The sequence below is a fragment of the Balaenoptera ricei genome, chromosome 10, assembly GCF_028023285.1.
Source record: "Balaenoptera ricei isolate mBalRic1 chromosome 10, mBalRic1.hap2, whole genome shotgun sequence".
In the NCBI taxonomy this organism is placed as follows: Eukaryota; Metazoa; Chordata; class Mammalia; order Artiodactyla; family Balaenopteridae; genus Balaenoptera; species Balaenoptera ricei.
Genome location: NC_082648.1, coordinates 23,651,113 through 23,670,197, shown reverse-complemented (window position 1 = coordinate 23,670,197; position 19,085 = coordinate 23,651,113). Strand labels below are relative to the sequence as shown.

Genomic DNA, 19,085 nt, shown 5'->3' with positions numbered 1-19,085 from the left:
GGCGCCACCTCTTTGCGACTCGCTCACTTCTCCGGCAGGTTTGCCTGCGAGCGTGTGAACATTCCCCTGCTCGGCTTTCAACTCTCCTCCAACCTGCGCCGCCCGGCCAGCATGACTCCCCGGCCGTGAAGCGGGGCCGCTGCTGCCCTGCCGCTCGCTCAGGCCGCCGCCGCCCCTCCGCGCCGCTGTTAACCCGCCCTCGCCGCCACCTGGCCCTCCTGATCGACGACACACGCACTTGAAACTGGTTCCCAGGGTGTGTGGAATCAACTTTCCGGAAGCAACCAGCCCACCAGAGGAGGTAGACAGACAGCTAGGTATATATATGTGGGTCTCGCTGCAAGTGGCTCTGGAACAAGACGGCCTAGTTCGCAAAGAAGCAGACTTCGGAAGGGGAAACTTTCTTTTTTTTTTAACAAGGGGTTAGCCCTGCTCCCCGAACGCAAGATACTGCCGGCCAGATTAATTAGACATTGCTATGGGAGACGTGTAAACACGCTGCTCATCATAGATACATATATAAACCCATTTCATTTTGGTTATTATTTCGGAGGAGGCGCCTCTGATTTTTCTCTTTTTTTTCTTCCTCTTTTTGGTCCCTTTTTGCCTGTGTGGTTTGGAGAAAGCACAGTAGTTTGTTCCTAAATAAGTAAGTGCCGAGAGGCTCCAGAGAAAGTTTTTTTCTTCCTCTTTGCAACTTGGGAGATGCCCTTGAAGAGGCTATTTGAGAGCAGGCTGACGGGGCGCAGCGGGGTGGTGCGGGGAGATGGAGATGCCGCACTGACACTTCGGGCCCCTTTGCTCTCCGTTGCAGGTCCCCAGAGAGAGAGGATACGATGCTGTGGAGGCTGGTTCAGCAGTGGAGCGTCGCGGTGTTCCTGCTGAGCTACTCGGTGCCCTCCTGCGGGCGCTCGGTGGAGGAGCTCGGCCGCCGACTGTAAGTGCCCGGTCGTCCCCAGGGCGCCGGGTGAGGGCTGGGGAGTCCAGGGGGAGAGGCCACCAGGCTGGGGCGCTGCCCAGGGCTCGCCGCGGTCACTGATGCTCCTCGCCCGGGTTAGAGAGCGGAGAGATCCGCTACCTGCCCGGGGCTGAGCCCGGCTCCTCAAACCCGGCGGGAGAACTGGTTGAACCTCAAGGGGAAACAGGCAAGAGACAAATTTTTTGTGTTTCCATGAGAGGGAGCGTTTTACAGAATCTCCTCCAGGCAAAATCTCCTTTAGTGAAAAAAAAAAAAAAAAAAAAAGGGTTACTTTCAGGACCTGGGAAGATATTGAAACGGTGAGGATTGCAAGAGACTTAGATAACTCGGAGGAAGCTGAGGGATCCAGGCGACATATGTCTGTGTGCACTTGTATATATATACGTACATACTGCATGTGGGTGGCAGGTTTTGTGTGAAAAGCAAAAACTTTACATCTAATTTTATTATGAATGACTTAATTTTAAGCATATAAAATGGACCACATTACATAATGTAGGCATATTATATAATGAAGTAGTAACAACTTTGCAATGGCACAACTCCAACATTGGTATTGATACCGTTCAAGAACGCTAGAGTGCTTGATTCCAAAATGAATATTAGGTGTGGAAACTTTTTTTCCCCCTTGGAATTATTGCTAACAGCTCTTTAATCTGGAGTCAAATATTTGCACTGTAGACTGAAAACTTGTATCTTGGCATTTTCATTTGGTGATTCTTTGACTTTTCATTTGGTGATAATTTTGACTTTAAACTAATCATACCTCAAAGCACACCAGAGACATAACACCATGTTGTGTGACTGAAAAGTTGGAAGAGTGGGCGAGTACACTAGCTTAATAATCCGTTGGACCTAGCAGTTCATTAATGTGTGTAAGACCATCTTTGGGTGATCTTTAAGCTGCGCTCTCGGTGTTCAGGATGGGAAAACCATAAAGTTTGAGAACTGAGACAAGTTTGCCTCTGGTGAAGGAATTAAGGAGAACTTTTACACTAACAATAAAAATAGCAATATCTAATACTTACAATCAAGTTCCTGGTGCTTCCTTGGAAATTCCCAAGGGTGTACAAAAAGGCAACTTTTTATATGTGTCCTTGGTCTATTATTATTAAAGCAGAAAATCCTTAAATGAAATTACTTTAGACATGTCTGAACCTTGGCACCAAAATGAAAATCTATTATGAATCTCCTAAGGCAAATTGTGTAGAACATTGTGCTGAAGATAAAGCTGCATTGTATTCTTCAAATCAACATTTTGCTGATGTATTTCTGGAAATTGTATTGACTTTTTGCTCATTTTGAAACTTGTATTTAATTCAGTTATGTAAAATCCATATATAAATATAGATGAAGACTAAATTTTTAAAAGCACACTTAAATGCTGTATTTATTTGGTCAAAAAATACTGTCCTGGAACAGAGCCAATTTTTTTCTTTAAAGTTGCTTAAGAAATACCTGCTTTCTCTTTTGAGAAACAGTAAATGGGCCATGATTAAATCTACAGTTATGGCATAAAAATAGTGCTAAGTTAGTCCTAAAGGCTATTTTTAACTCTTTCCTTGTTGCACCTTGCAAAAGACACATCAGAAACCATTTAGCAGCCAGAGACTCTGTTATGGTTTTGTTTGTGGGTGAAATACAATATTGCAGTTAAACACTCACACTCAGCAGATGGTTATAAAACTACCACAGAACATTCTTATAGTTAATGGCTAATAGATCATCACATTACAGCCATGGTTTTTCATGGAGGCTGAAATCATCAGCAGATAAAAAGGTTTCATCAAATTATTGCAGCCAAATGGAGTTTAAAAAAACAAGTCATTATTTTTGCATTATTGCCAAGTAACAGTAAATTTTGTGTGCTAGACAAAATATTAGTCTACTATTGCGACAGATCAACCTAGTTTCTTGAAAGAAATTTTAACATGTAATCAAATCATATTACTCCCCGATTACTTTTCATACCAAGTATTAGGGAAACTGCTTTAGATGTTTTCTAGCTAAGGGCTAACTTTTAAGGGAGAGGAAATTACTACAACAATAACACTTCCCAGGCCATGGCAATGTAGGTTGTGAACCTTCTGGACCTGTGAGTCCAAAAGGACTTTACTTAATGAGTCTAGAGCGTGAATAAGTTGGAGACCTGCGGACATTCTTGTCCAGATTTACGTGGCTTTCGGCAGGTGGCGGTCTTTGTGTTTAATTTAGAAAGAAAACCCCAGCAGATTCAGAAACCTAAAACATCATTGACTGATTTGCTTGGGAGCCAGACTGGGTCTATTCCACTTAGTGAAAAGCATAACTTTCGACTGAGTCATTTGGGTTGGAAGGGACTTCTGGTGAGTCATCTTAACTCGAACACCCTAACCCTGACTCTTCCATGTACCACAGAACTTTTCTTCTCAAACCCAGATGCCTTCCTTAGGAGCCTAGCATCAGCACGAGCATGCCATCTCTTCCTGTGCTGAAAACGGAATTCCCATCGCTCCAGCTATTCCCTATGCTCCATGAGAGCGCCTTAGAAATTTAATCTTCTTCCCTGAAAACTCCCTTGAGAGTGATTTTTTTTTTAAGGCAGAAGAGCTGTATTTTGACTGAATTCAGAGTTATCTGTGTTAAGCATTTCCTCCACATTTTTGCATTTTTTAATAATAATTGAAGGAGACCATGAACATAGCATACTTGTTTTTCCATGTTGGGTATGTAATAAATGTCATGTGAACCATTGTGCTATGCAATGTTTACAGACATATAAAGTAACAGACTGTTACTGAGGCCATATTTACAACTTAAGTAGTTCAGAATTATCTAAAGTGAAAGCCTCCCTAATTGGAACGTGTTGCCCACCACCCGTGTACATCTAGTTTGTACATGCTAGTCACTTCCCCTTGGCTCAGTTAATGTCTTATTTGGAAAATAAATAGAACACTCCATGGACCTTATTTCTTGTTGACAATAAAGATACTATTATATTCCTGATCCTCTAATGTAGTAGAAATTCATTCTTCACAATATTTTAAATTCAGACATCTTTGAGCTAGTAAGTAAATTACGTAACAGCATTTCAGATTGAACATTTAAGAACATCTGTGTTTTCTAATATATTAATAATTACCCCTAAAAGGCAGAAAGAATCTTTGTACCCCATGAAAGATGTACTATTTTAATCTGGACAAAGTTGTGCCATATTGTAGGCTTTTTATAAAACAGAGGATAGAATGATCACTCCATTTCCCATGAGAACCATCCTGGGAAAGAGCAGTGCCTGAGTTAGGAAGGCACCATGACTCACAGTTGACAGGCTAGCCAGGATGACAGGCATATATGCCAGTCAGAGGAGGCATGAGCAACAGTGGCTTGATTAGAACAGACCAACTGTTAAAAGCTTTGACCCCGAGTTAAGCTAGAATAGGCTGTATTATACATTTGGAGAACAATACAGATGGGTGGCTATCTGCCAGGAATTGAGAAAGTAATAAAAGCTCCAAATAGTATAATTGATCACGCCTAAGAACTTCGTTCTTTAACGTGACATTTTGCTAAAAGATACTTATTAAACTGCAATACTTATAATACTTGCAAGTATATCAGTCCTATTCTTTAAAAATGTTATTAGACAATATAAATCTGTTGCAGCAAAGCCTCCAGTTTGTAGGTTATTAAAAGTTTCCACGATACTAACTACTGCCACAAAGTAAGTGAATTTTAATCTAGTCACATGTGGCACCTTCAAAAAGGAAGAGAGACTCCTTCAAGCCTCATTTAAACCAGGTTCCTGTTAAATTCCTTTCCATTAAGTCATGTCTTTTTTGCACAAGCTTCATGGCTTAAAGTCAGTGCGCACGCTAAAATGCTGAAAGGAAGCTGGTATTCTGGCTATCAGGTCCAGAGAAATAATGACTGTGTTTTCATGCCTTACCCTTCTGGGACTCACAATATAACTAGACAATATCTCATTCCCCCAGTGATAATCCAGACTCTAGGAATCCTGGTTCGTTATTCTGGTGATGAAAATGTACTTCTTGGGACAAGCTTGGTCTTCAAGGAAACTGATAAATTGCTGTCCATGTGCCCCTTGCCATGGGTCCTACCACAGGCTCTTTATGCCCTTCCTTTCTTGTTTCCTCAACATACACTTCAGCTTCAGCAAGAGAAAGGGTTGAGGAAGTCATAACACAATCTTGGTTTCAGAATCAAAAGACTTCGTCTTTGGAACCTGGTTCTGCCTGTTCTCATCATGTGAGCAAGTGTGAGGCCTTTAATCTCTCTGAACCTCACTTTCCACATCTGTAAAATGAGGAGAGTGCTATTTATTATTGTCGTGTTTCTCTGAGGAGTTAAAGTTGTATTAATGAAAATACTAAGAGACCAGATAAATCTATCGTAGTGTCAGGGGAATGACAATATGTGGGATGCAGCCCTGTGAAATACCTTCAGATACTTTTTTTTAATTTAATTTTTTTTAGTTTTTGGCTGCATTGGGTCTTCGTTGCTGCGCACGGGCTTTCTCTATTTGCGGCGAGCGGGGGCTGCTCTTCATTGCAGTGCGTGGGCTTCTCATTGTGGTGGCTTCTCTTGTTGCGGAGCACGGGCTCTAGGCACACAGGCTCAGTAGTTGTGGCTCACGGGCTCTAGAGCGCAGGCTCAGTAGTTGTGGCGCACGGGCTTAGTTGCTACGCAGCATGTGGGATCTTCCCGGACCAGGGCTCGAACCCGTGTCCCCTGCATTGGCAGGCGAATTCTTAACCACTGCACCACCAGGGAAGGCCCCTTCAGATACTTTTGAAAATGAGCCAATTTGGAGAGTTGTTTCAGTGGTAGAAATTGGAGTTAGGCGCAGCATAGTTGTAGCAGACATAATATGACTGATTCATGTATGCAATACTTAGATTTGGTTAACAAATACACACAGAATAATACAAGAATACATGAATGGACATTTAAGCAAGAGTCGGGGTGTTATCTAAAAGAATTGATAGCGAATTAGTTTATTCTTTTTCACTATATTTTCATTAGAGTGTTGTTTAAATAGAAAAATCATATTTGTTTCTAGGGATATTTTTAAGACAAAGAACAAATAGAATAGTGAATTTCTCAGTTAAGTACTAAGGATATTACCCTCTGAAATTCTAAATTAAAAAAAAAAAAGACGCACAGATGAAATAGAATGATCTCACTTAATTTAAACACTCAAAGTCATTTTAAAGAGACCACCCACTACTTTACAGAAAATTATGCATGCTCTCTCTGACAGCTGGCCTTCAAATATAGGTTCTTGGTAGCCCATAGTCTAATATCAATCATGTTCACATTCAGTCTGTTAGTCAGGTGGTTTCCTAGACAGGCTTCACAGCTCACTTCATCTTTCAGTCTTTGTTTGCTTTTACTAGTAGAGCTTGCTGTTCTTTGAGATTCAGTATTATTATTATTCTCTCAAGTGGGGAGCAGTATGCGTGCATGCACGCCTGTTCATGCACAAGTATGCCTGGGGCGAGTACTCAGGTGAAATCAGCCACCTTTTTGTTTCCCAGACTAGGACACCTGGATTTATTTCCCCAACACAACTCTGAAAAATGTGGGGAAAAAAGCCCAGAGGTTTCTGTCCATTTCTTTGAATAACTGAATCATAATATTTTAAATTGAGAAGACAGCATAGAAATCTCAGAGTCTGATCCTTTCCTTTTAAACAGATGAGGCCCAATAATGTTCATGTTCTCACCAAGGTCACAGACCTAGGGAGCTGCACAGCTGAGGCTGGAGCTGGAGCCTCCTAACGGCCGGCTCTTCCCTTCCGCTCTCGCCCCTTCCCTGCTCAGTCGGCTTGCAGCTCTTCCAGCTTAGTTTGTATCCTGTATCGGCTCAACTAGACAATTTAAAGGGCTTTCCTCGAGTCTTTGTGGTCTCCGCCATCTACTAAAATGTCATTGTTTCCTTCCCCTCCTGTTCTTTTTCCCTTAAAGCAAAAGGGCTGTGTCTGAACACCAGCTTCTCCATGACAAGGGGAAGTCCATCCAAGACTTACGGCGACGATTCTTCCTCCACCATCTGATCGCGGAAATCCACACAGCTGAAATCAGAGCTACCTCGGAGGTGTCCCCCAACTCCAAGCCTGCTCCCAACACCAAGAACCACCCCGTCCGATTTGGGACTGACGATGAGGGCAGATACTTGACTCAGGAAACCAACAAGGTGGAGACGTACAAAGAGCAGCCACTGAAGACACCCGGCAAGAAAAAGAAAAGCAAGCCTGGAAAACGCAAGGAGCAGGAAAAGAAGAAGCGGCGAACTCGATCGGCCTGGCTGAACTCGGGCGTGGCTGGGTGTTGGCTGGAAGGGGACCACCTGTCTGACATCTCCGCGACATCGCTGGAGCTCAATTCACGGTAACCGGCTCCCCCGGGGCCCCAGCCCCTCCTCCGTGCCCCCAGGTGGGGTGTGGAGCCTCTATTCTGCTTTGGCTTGCACAGACCTAGAATCTCCTCCCTATCTGTCCCTCCATCAATGGGTCCACAATTTAAAAGCTTACAAAACCAAGATGGCTCAGGATACGGCCTGCCTTAAAGCAGTGTGCTCCTGGCCCTTCAACACCCACGGGGGTTTAATCACCCTGCTTCTTTCTCCACCAACAAACCCCGACACCAATCCTTTAGTGCTCTACTAACCCCTTTCATTTTTTCACTCAAGCTTTAGAAGCTAGCGCACCTTCACCATTTGTTAGAGAAACGTATTTGTTTCCCCCACTCACACCAGGTCAAACTTTATGATTGTTTTTTCTTTCTTTCTCTCTTTTTTTCACTCCAAGGGAGAACGCAGAAGGCTTTGATATGACCTACAAACACTACAGAAAAATATCTTACCATAAACAGTTCTCAGCCGTCCACATTTTTTAATTTAAATTTAATTAAAATTTAAATATATTTTCATTTAATTAAATTTAAAATTTTAAACACAGACTTTAAATTTATTTAATTAAATTTAACTCTGGTTTCTACCAGTTCATGAAACAAAAATCATGATTTCTGAAAATTTTCAAGTATAGACTTGGTTATAAGATATAAGTTTTTCTCATGTATCTATCTGTCCACTGCAAGTTGAAATACTTCCTCTAGGGTATTATAGTAGGAATAATAAAACCACATCTATGTGGCTTGTTTATTCTTAGCTCACAGATGCTCATATGCACAGACTTTGGAGCCAAAACCCTTAGGTTCAAGTCTTGGGTCTAAACTTATTAAAGCTCATAACGTTGGGCAAGTTCCTTGGTCTTTCTAAGACTAACTCCCCTCTTCGGTGAAATAAAGATAGTACTTGTGCCAACCTCACTGGGTCAGGTGAAGATTAAGTGAGATTACATGGAATTATTATTTGGGTGCTTTTAGATTTCGTTCTGGTTGTACCATCCATCTATCTATCTATCTATCTATCTACCTATGTGTGTTTCTGTGAGGCAAAAACGGGGCAAGTATTAATCTCATTTTATAAAATAGAAAACGAAGGCTTTCCACAGTTAAGGCAACTGAGCAGACCTGGGAACTGGGATAGGTGGTCCTCAGAACTGCCTTTATTTCATTTCCTGACGCTTAGGCCAGCGCCGTGTTAGAGCTGCTCTTTACCCCTGCATTTCCGCTGATAGGATCTTTTCTGGTTTTTACTTTTCAGTACAGCCCTTCTGTGGGGTTTGAAAGAAAGAGGAAAACAACACAAGAATGCATCATATGCAGTAATGATCTCATTATTTAAAGAGTCCCCCGTTACTTCTCCAATCCTTTCCCCTGACTGGTAGAGAAAGGATGACAGAGTGATGTTTCAAAGGGGATTTTGAACCTTTTTACCATCTCATCTCTCTTCGAGTTACGTTGACAAAACCCATCATTAAATAGCATATAAATAATAGTTATACTGGCTAAGTAGTACAGCTTCAGTAATCAATGGGCAGTGCCACTAGAGGAATCTTCAGTATAGTGAATGATCTATTCTGCAGCTATCTAATGGATCTATAAGGGGTAACAAACCCCATAAATCTTGGCTTAATGCACATATTCAGTGTATTTTAAGATATGATCCTAATTGTACATATGTATAACTAATGCAAGGGTTTTACTTTATTGCCAGAACCTATTTTTGTCCATTATATATATATATAATATATATATATATAATATATATGTTATAAAAACAGAAGTAGAAATAGTTTTTAATGAATTCTATTCATTTAAAATTTGCAATGCTCTTAAATATCTGGAGAATTGAAAACCAGCCCTTGTCAATTCTTATCCCAAAGGTGTCTCTAAGTTAAAGCAGATTTAGTAACCATATGCTAACGCACATATATGGAATTTAAAACAATGGTACTGAAGAACCTAGGGGCAGGACAGGAATAAAGACGTAGACGTAGAGAATGGACTTGAGGACACAAAGGGGAAGGGGAAGCTGGGGCGAAGTGAGAGAGTAGCACTGACATATATACACTACGAAATGTAAAATAGCTAGCTAGTGGGAAGCAGCTGCATAGCACAGGGAGATGCTTTGTGACCACCTAGAGGGGTGGGATAGGGAGGGTGGGAGGGAGGCTCAGGAGGGAGGGGATGTGGGGATACATGTATACATATAGCCGATTCCCTTTGTTGTAAAGCAGAAACTAACACAACATTGTAAAGCAATTATACTCCAATAAAGATATTTAAAAAAATAGATTTAGTAAAAATTAGGCAGTGCCCTAATCAAATCCAGACCTAGGACTGAAACAAGTAGAATACTTCTGCTTTTCCTTTCTGTTCCCTGGTTCTGAGGGATGTTCATGGAAAGCACTGCTCATTTGGCAGCCAGATGTTGGCATTCTCCCAATACAACGCAATAGAGGTGTAGGGAAAAGTGGGGAAATTCAGGAGTGTACTGATGAGAACATATGGGGTCATGCAAATTTTGTAATCCAACTAGAATCTTTTCAGAATAACTATTTTAAAGATTTGTAAGCAACCAACCTTTTATTAATGTCCTCTCTTTAATCTCTTTGCATTATTATACGATGATCTAAGAGGCCTGATGATATGGCAAGCACGGACCTTATTCTAATATATAATAGTGGTGGTATTTCTTAAAAGAAACTATTGTGCTAACACTGTCTGGATCCTCTCACGTGAACCATTCAGTGGAAAATACAGAGCTTTAAATTTTGGAAATTACATTTTGGAATTTTTGATGTTGCAAATGAGATGTCCAGTTACAGTAGAACTCATTTAATTGAGACCATATAATTTGCCTTGGTAAACACTGATTTAGAAATAATATAAAAGCTTTTCAGTACTCAGAAGAGCTAGAGGTCTAAAGTGTTGTCATACTCATATGTGTAATAAACATACATATACTTTTAGGTCATGGTATATATTTTACCTGACTGTTCCACTACATGCCTTTGTTAAAGGGAAATCAGAAGGAAAGATAGCAAGCAAACTGGCTGGGCAGGGTGAAACTTAATTAAAAGATCTTTTCCTTGGTCCTTTAATTTATTTCCTTTTTCTTTCCCTCTGAGGAAATAATTGTTCGAGACTATTCATTCCCTCCTTGCTTGTGTTACTCTGAAACTCAATTCACTAAATACCATTTAGTACCAAGACATTTAAAAATCAGTACAGTACACAAATTATTGACTTTGACAGTTTCCTTTTGGACTTTATTCATAGCATCCATCCATATCTGCCCACCATTTAAAATTTTAATCATAAACTATTTTTTTTCTGTGTAACTAGGAGCTATTTTATCATTCCAAACAAGACTCTTGGTGAAGAGGTCAATTCCTTAAGACATTAAAACGCCCTAAATGCTAAACTTGCTTTTCATTCTTCAAGCTGCACATAAAATTCCTAAATTGTCAAGAGTGTGCTTCTTGGTAGGTCTCACAACCATGCAGGTCTGCCATGTAAAACTCTGGCTGTTAATGCAGTGACACAGCCAATCAGATTCCATTCCGTAGTTGTTTCCTTGACACCAATATGTAGTCCCTGAAATAGACCACACAGAGAGAAGAGAAAAGGAGAGAGAAAAGTAGAGGAAAAAGTCACTAGCCCATCTTAAAATACTGTCATTACAGTGTTTAGAAGGGTTCGAAAAGGTGTCAATCCCAAGTGGTAACTTATTCTGGGTAATAAAACAAACACAGTGATGTGAAATATTGTTATTTTATACTTTTAAATTAATTGATTCTTATTCTCTAATTTAAAATGGGCTTTCCCAATATCTAATGCAAGATTCAGTCAAAAAACTAGCAGCAATTCTATCCTAGTTTTGGCTTCAAAAACTAAAATCCAATGATAGTTTTATTCATTAGTGTTTAAGGACAGCTAGAGAAGGACAGATATCATCAAATCATCAACCAAACATACTTTGTTTAATTACACATCCTTCTAACCTTTACCCCAAATCACACACTCTACCCTCACAACAGCCCATTATCTTAGTGAGAGATTGGCCAAATGAGAACCTGAACAGAATAAGCAACCTTTGCATCACCTCTGTTGGGCATCACCGGGGAATAAACTTCTAAGCAAGGTGTATTGCACAACCTGGCCTTATTTCTGAATTCTCAAGTTTGTCCCTTACCCATTTTCCTTTCTGCTCTACGCTGACCATTTGATCAGATTAAAGACCCGGCCTGTAGCAGAGTTCTAGAAAGTCAGGTGGATCCCACAATCACCTTCTGTAAAAGATATTTACAAGCAGTCCCCTGAATCTCTTTCTATTGTGATTCTATGTTCCTTAATTTACATCCTTTATTTTATGTCTCTTCATTTGTAAAGAGAATTAACCTGTTTTCTCCTCTTCTTTCCCTTCTTTCTCTTTACAGGAGGCATTGAAATTTTCAGCAGAGACGTTCAGAAGACATATTGCAGGATTCTGTAATAATAAACATATGGAAAGTATTAGAAATATTTATTGTCTGTAAATACTGTAAATGCATTGGAATAAAACTGTCTCCCCCATTGCTCTATGAAACTGCACATTGGTCATTGTGAATTTTTTTTTTTTTTGCCAAGGCTAATCCAATTATTATTATCACATTTACCATAATTTATTTTGTCAACTGATGTATTTATTTTGTAAATGTGTCTTGGTGCTGCTGAATTTCTATATTTTTTGTAACATAATGCACTTTAGATATACATATCAAGTATGTTGATAAATGACACAATTAAGTGTCTCTATATTGTGGTTGATTTTAATGAATGCCTAAATAATTATCCAAACTGATTTTCCTCTGCGCATGTAAAAATAGCAGTATTTTAAATTTGTAAAGAATGTCTAATAAAATATAATCTAAATTACACCATGACTCAGAAGGTGAATTTTATGTGTATATAGATATATCCTTTAAGATTTCTAGTAGAAGAAACATGATGTGACTTTTAACTGTATTTGAATATGGTCTTAAGTTTAATATGTTTATATTGTACAAATTCCAACATTTTCACATTAGTTTAAAACCACTTAAAATGTATTTTGTCCGATATTTAAGTTCAATTCAGCAGAATGGCTGAATTATCTAGACATCATTTTATGAAGTACATCCAATTCAAAGTGAAGAGTGGAGAGGGCAGAAAAAAAGCAGAGAAAAGTCAGGAGAAAAAAAATTAAAGAAACTTAGTCCAGAGAGTTAGCCAGAGTTGAAAAACAGGAAGAGAGGCAGATCAGGAACTTTAAGGCCAGGGGTAAGTTTAATCAATGTAAAGTTTAATTTGAGAGAGCTTGCCCCTATTGGTCACATAATAAGCGTAAAAGAGCTACTTGAGAATTCTACCTGTTAACATTTCCTACCAGAGAAAGGAGAGAGACTCAGGTTTGGGAGGTGTGTGGCAATTCAAAAAGCTGTCACCGGTGAAGATAGCTTTCGTGAGACATACCAGTTCCAGGGACCAAGTTTGCAAACAGCATGGATGTAATGCCACATGCAATCCCCTTTCCATTTTGCATATCATCCTGGTTGTTCCTACCTCTATGTTCAGATGAAAACACAAACATCTTCCTTCTACAGAATCTTTTTCTTTACAGCTGAGAACTCATCAGTAAAAATCCAACACAAGAAAACAAAAAGCCTATGAATCAAGCAAGCACATATTTCGGACGTATACTTTGTTTAGGCTCAGTATCATGTTTGGAATCTGTTAGATGTTTGGAGGATGCACAGGAAGCAAACTTCTGTAAATGGGGACTTCCCTGGTGGTCCAGTGGTTAAGACGCTATGCTTCCAATGCAGGAAACCCGGGTTCGATCCCTGGTCAGGGAACTAGATCCCACATGCATGCTGCAACTAAGAGTCCTCATGCCACAACGAAGATCCCATGTGCCGCAGCTAAGACCCGGCACAGGCAAATAAATAAATAAATTTTTTTAAAAAATTCTGTAAATGCCCTCAAGAGTATACATATATATACATGAAACAACTAAACGCTGTATTCAAGAAACTGAAATAATCCAAAATTCTATGAACATTTAAAAACGGGGGGGAAATCACATAGGGAGAGATTAGGCTGAGCTGGATGTGAGTAAGATAATGTTTCTGGGAGGAATATTCCAAGATTGAGCTTATTCATAGTTTCACTTAAGTCCCATAGCCTTCAAACAGCACCCATCTTACTATTTTGGGTAAGAATGTTGAATCTATTTTAGTAAGCAAACATGAGAATTTGTGCTTAGCTTCACTTGTGAATTTGTTGCATATGGTTTTTATATCTAAGGAATACGCAGAAGTTAAGACCAATACATTAAACCTGTATAAAACAACTAGCTTGGAGAGCCTTAAAACCAGATATAACCACATTTTGCAAAACTCCATCTGAAACTCTAAATCTTAAGACTGCACCAAATCCTTACGTGTTGTTCACATGAAAAGTGTTTTTTAAACACTAATGTGGTAAATACCTGGACATTACGGCAGGGAAGCATCAGATTCAAGTCATCTTTAGGCTTTTCTTCACAAATTGTCTACTCCTGAAATGAAAAGGGGGAATTTATAGTTATCAGTTCTGACCAAAACATTATTAATGCCATTATTACCTTCAGTCATATCCTTTGTCTTCAAGCAGTGATAGGAGTAAAATCATAGGATAAGGGATGGGATGGGAAGATGAAGGAAGCAAAACACCGTTGGGGGAAAAAGTCATTTTTTCTGACATTGTTATTTTCTATGAAAGAAAAACTGAAATATATAATTTAAGATAATAAGTGTTTGAATGTAAATAAACTCTTAGCAAATTACAGTCTAAGTGAATACGGCTCATGCTTGACTTAAGTAATGTTTATAAAGCAGTAATGATTTAAATAGAGGCAAGTTGGACTAAGTATTCTGGAATTAAAAAATAAAACCTAATCTGCTAACTCACTATTGCCTTCCACAAATTTTATTCAGACAGAAATTTGGTATATAATTAGATACCTAAGACATATTTATGGACATTGGGAAGTCCAACTACAAAAGACAAGGAGTGGTACTTATGTGTGAAGACCCTATTCCTTGCCTCTGTGTTTTCTTAGCCATCGTTGTAAAACAGGTGCAGGGCTACATTAGTGATGAACCCAGATCAGTGTTGACATTATTGGTCCTGAAAATACCTAAAATCAATATTGGCATCTCGCTTCCTTGTTACAAAAATTGGGAATGCAGGCAGCATCAATCTGAGAAATAAGGAGAAATTAAAGCTTTTCTTAGGAGATAGCATAATTATACACCTTGATGGTTAAGAATTTTGTTTTAATTTTCCATTACCTAACCTTAGTACCCGTTGAGCAAAGTAGTTAGTTAACTTTCTATAACTACCATACAAGGACAAAGGGAGTCAATCTTTTTAAAATTCAAAAAGTTCTTTAATATACTATATATAATGGACCCAACAAGAAGAACAAAGTCAAGAATTACTTTGATTTTATCTTATAGTCAATTCATTAATAAATCCTGAAATATGGTTTAATAGATGCTCAAAGTACTTAAAGAACACAAGTTAATGCCTTTTGCAAGAAATTCTGATATACTTAAACCATCACAGAGCATTAACTTTAGGATAATCTAGGGTTTAATTCTAGAGTATCTTACAGTTTAACTGCTATTTCTCCCTTTGGCCACAAAGTTCATGGAAAAACAGAACAAGCTGGGGACAGAAACAATATGTTGAAGCTCAGAGGGTTCATCTTCTGTAACAGGGTGCACTTTTATTGAGAGTTCTAAGTGTTCCCAGGAGGTATTCCCAGTAGAGCCATCGTTCATTCCTTAAACAAAGGGTAAAAGACATCCCAAGCACAAATACTGGCCACTTCTTTTTATTTAATAACCCAGAAGGTGTTAACAGTAAGACTACTATCAAAGATTCTATCATACAGTTAGCAAAACATGGCCACATGCTAAGCTCCTCCTAAGGACTCAATCAAACAATTCAGAGGAGGTGTTAAATACTGGTAGCTACGAAGATTCCAAAGGCTGAAGGTATTACTTCACTGAAGTATATTATCATGTGTCCTGGGGCAACTCCTTAAGAGAAGTACTGTTACTTCCAAGTTGCCAATGTTACTTCCCTAATTATTTTGTGAACTTATTGAGGGCAGGAACCTTGTCTTAGTCAATGTATATCATCCAACACTAGATAACAGCATTAGTACATAGCAGGTGCTCAAGAAATATTCATTGAACAGAACTTAAAAGTTCTTTCAGTTTCTGGATGAATGAACTGAAAAGCAGAGTTAAGCAAAAAGTCTGCTGGACGTAGGAGATGGATCAGAGTTTTGAGTATTTCAGACTCCCGTGTCATGCCATTCTCTTATTCCAATAACAAGAAGCTCAGAGAATGACTAACTGCTCCAAGTTATCAACCGTTCACCAGAGTGACCTTTGTTTTTCAGCTTCTGGTTTACTAGGAACTTTTCCAACCCTGAAAGTACAAGAAGCAAGGGTTTGTGCTGAGTATACAGCAACCTCCCAGAGGAAGTGAGGAGAATTTAAAATATCAGGTTTCCATCCTATGAATATACTGCACAGACGTTACCCACAAGGTCCAGTTGTGCACAAAGGGGCACACTGCTATTTTGTCGGAAGATTAATAGACACAGTTCCCAACCAGAGCTACCCAACATCAGGATGAGAACATTCACGTCTCTGTGCAAGTTCCTGATACGCTCATATTTACAAGTGCAAAGCACAAGGGATATGTTTTCAAACTGCATTTTAATTAAACTTCAAAACATCTTCCAGAGAATTTCCTTACATTTTCCTCCAAACTGGAAGACGTTTACAAATGACAAAATGTGTCACCCCTGAAAACATGGATTGTTTTAATGGTGACCCCTACTCCTTGCCAAGTCTACTTTGCTTTGGGGCCTGGAAAGCAAAATCACCCATCCATCTTGCACTTGAGCTCACTGGCTTGTCACTGCAGAACTGCTGGGAGAGAGCTCTGCTGAGCTGCTCCATGTTCTACGAAATGAAAGCAAAACAATTCCAAACTGCGCCATGTTGGATTTAGTGATTCTGTATTCACATTACTCTTTCTTTCACTCATCGTGAGTTTTAGTAGAACGCTTGAGTCAATGTAGAATACAAACAATACATTGAAGTGTTGTATCATGGCTATCTATAGGTGAAAGAAACTAGAAAACCGGCATGTTGTCTTAAGGAGAATTTTTTTCTCTTCGGATGACAGAGTGAGAGGTTCTTAATTCCTCAAGAACTAGAAATTTTATTCCATAACAACATTTTATGACATTATAACAAGTAGTATGTCATAAAGAATAAGTTAGCCAAACACATTGCCTAATATAATAGAGCTAATACTTGTTTTCTACTAGCTTATTATGCCCAGGTTGCACTAACCTAATTTACACTCTAATCTTTCCAAGCATCTCATGAGGTAGAGGCTCGTTGTCTCCATTTCACAGGTGATGCAGCTTTGCCTGAGACGGATTAGACAACTTGCCCAAGAACAAGCAGAGGTCACAGGGCAGAGAAGGGACTCAAAGCCAGGGCCATCTGACTCCTGAGTCTGGACTCTGTGCGCCATTGCTACGGCGTTGCAGTAAAGCTTGGTCAGAACAAGCATCTTTGAGACAAAACTATTTTGGTCTTGCTTTCAGTGAGTTCAGTGAGATCATAGGTTTGAGATGATCCTATTTTCCTCCGCTCTCTACTGTCTGGGAGGGCACCCCTTACCAGCCTCTCTCCTCCTTTCCTCCTTGGCATCTTCTAAGGCTGACTACAGCCTTCTATTTCACAAAGCTCATAAACTGCTCTCTCTCTCTCTCTCTCTCACACACACACACACACACACACACACACACACAGGCAAGAAGCCCAGGTGTTTGCACAGTCCCATGAATGAGCAGCTGTTGCTTTAAAAGGAAGGTGGCGGAGGAGGCCAGGGAGCACTGGCTGGCAGGCGGTGTGTAAACTATACAGAGAGCCACTTTCTGTAAGAAGGCTAAAAGCATATTTAAAATGGGACCACCTCAGAGATGAAATCTTCCCCCTCCTGTTACCTCTCAACCTGCTCCAACACTCCAATATTCAGTTTTTCCAAGTGTCCCTCCCCCTCCCCCTTCCCTGGAGTTTGCTGATTTTCTGTGTGAACGCTTGGCACATTGCAGAGCAGCTGCATTTAGGAGTCACAAACGATCGCCCAATCTCCGCAGTTAATTCTTTCCCCAGCTAAACAGATTCACGTGCCCAGCCTGTGTGCCCGGCAGTCCACTGCCCACACGGGGAGACAATGAGTGAGCCAGCATCCTTTCTTTCCAAAGGGTTTTCCTCTCTAGGTTGGCTTTTGGCTACTTATTTATTTCTTTTTAAATTACCTGGAAAAGAGGAAGGAAAAAGTTTCCATTGAGATCACCTTGGTTTAGGGAAGAAGAATGCCGTTGGTCGCGGGAGGGCGCTGTGAAGGAACAGAGCCCGGCGTGATTTGGGTTTCAGCTTCTTTCTATTGGAAATCAGCCTGGGGATGAAGGTGAAGATCACACACCAGCTCCTGGAGGTGCTGGCTTGACTTGGGTTCTAGTACCCCAGCCTCTCGAAATCTCCCCACATTTCCTTCCGAGAGTCTGAAATTCCCTACTTTTTTTAGTCAAATTTATCCTTCTACTTTTATAGCTCTCAATCTAATTGTGAAGAATCCTGCCCTAATCAGAGCTGTCTATTTTACACTAAGTGAATCTTCTAAAGAGATACAACTAAATACATATTTTATTCCCAGAGGGACACACAAGTCTTAGGGTAATGGCTACACATACTTTATTAATTCACCGGTTAGGGGAAAAAAATACATATCTTTACCTTTTACTGTGTTGGACTATTAGACCGTGTCCCTCCAATTGGCTATAGCTCTCATGACAGACCTCCTCGTCCCACATTTTCCAAGAATCACATAGATTCATATGCCTGAGTGATGACAATGACAGCTACTCTGTGAACCTAAAGGCACAGTCAATTCTGTCCTTTCCTACAGATAAGTAGTTTTCTGGTTGACTCTGTCCTGATATCACCTGCTCCTCTGGTGTCACGATCAAGAGGCAATTAGCTTGAAAAGTCAATGTCAAAACAGACTGTGTGAAACTGATTTGATTGTTGGGCCTGCAGCTCATAGACTACTTGGCCTTTCTGGATGCCATGCTGAATCTGCAATTGCTTATTTTATCTTTTCTTATACCAAATATGTTTTTAGCCATTATTTCCTATTGAGTTTATGCTTTTCTTTGAGGGTTGGCCTAGCAGCAGCCTATTGCCTAGTAAATACATATCTTGTTAGTTGGGAGTGACTGGGTCCCCTGGAAACATCTTTTTCATCAGGGTTGGAAGTTGCACTTCCTTGTATTCAACACAAACTGTAGCTTAATACAAATCCTGGACAGTTTCAATCATCTTACTGTAGTTACAATGGTGACAATAATAATAATCCCTTACAGCTGTTTAGTGTTTCTGTAGTCAACCACCACAGAAATAACATCTACAGAGAATCAAGTCAACCTTGAGTAATCTATAATAAAAATTCAAACTTTGAGTGTTTTAAGTACATGCAATGTATTTCATAGTAATAAAATGATAGGGCTTTTCTGATAGGTGAGAAGAGCTCGA

At 39.8% G+C, this 19,085-nt stretch overlaps 1 protein-coding gene and 1 non-coding gene across 2 annotated transcripts; both read left to right on the top strand.

The window, feature by feature from the left end:
* The first annotated feature begins 836 nt into the window (after window positions 1-836).
* PTHLH (parathyroid hormone like hormone) lies at window positions 837-11,895 on the top strand. Its single transcript, XM_059934538.1, has 3 exons — window positions 837-937; window positions 6,946-7,368; window positions 11,826-11,895. Exons 1-3 carry the CDS (start codon window positions 837-839, stop codon window positions 11,833-11,835), a joined length of 534 nt encoding a protein of 177 aa, XP_059790521.1. The 3' UTR covers window positions 11,836-11,895.
* Window positions 11,896-13,189: 1,294 nt separating this feature from the next.
* On the top strand, window positions 13,190-13,262 carry TRNAW-CCA (transfer RNA tryptophan (anticodon CCA)). Its single transcript has one exon. It is a non-coding gene; the product is annotated as a tRNA-Trp (tRNA).
* The last annotated feature ends 5,823 nt before the right edge of the window (window positions 13,263-19,085 follow it).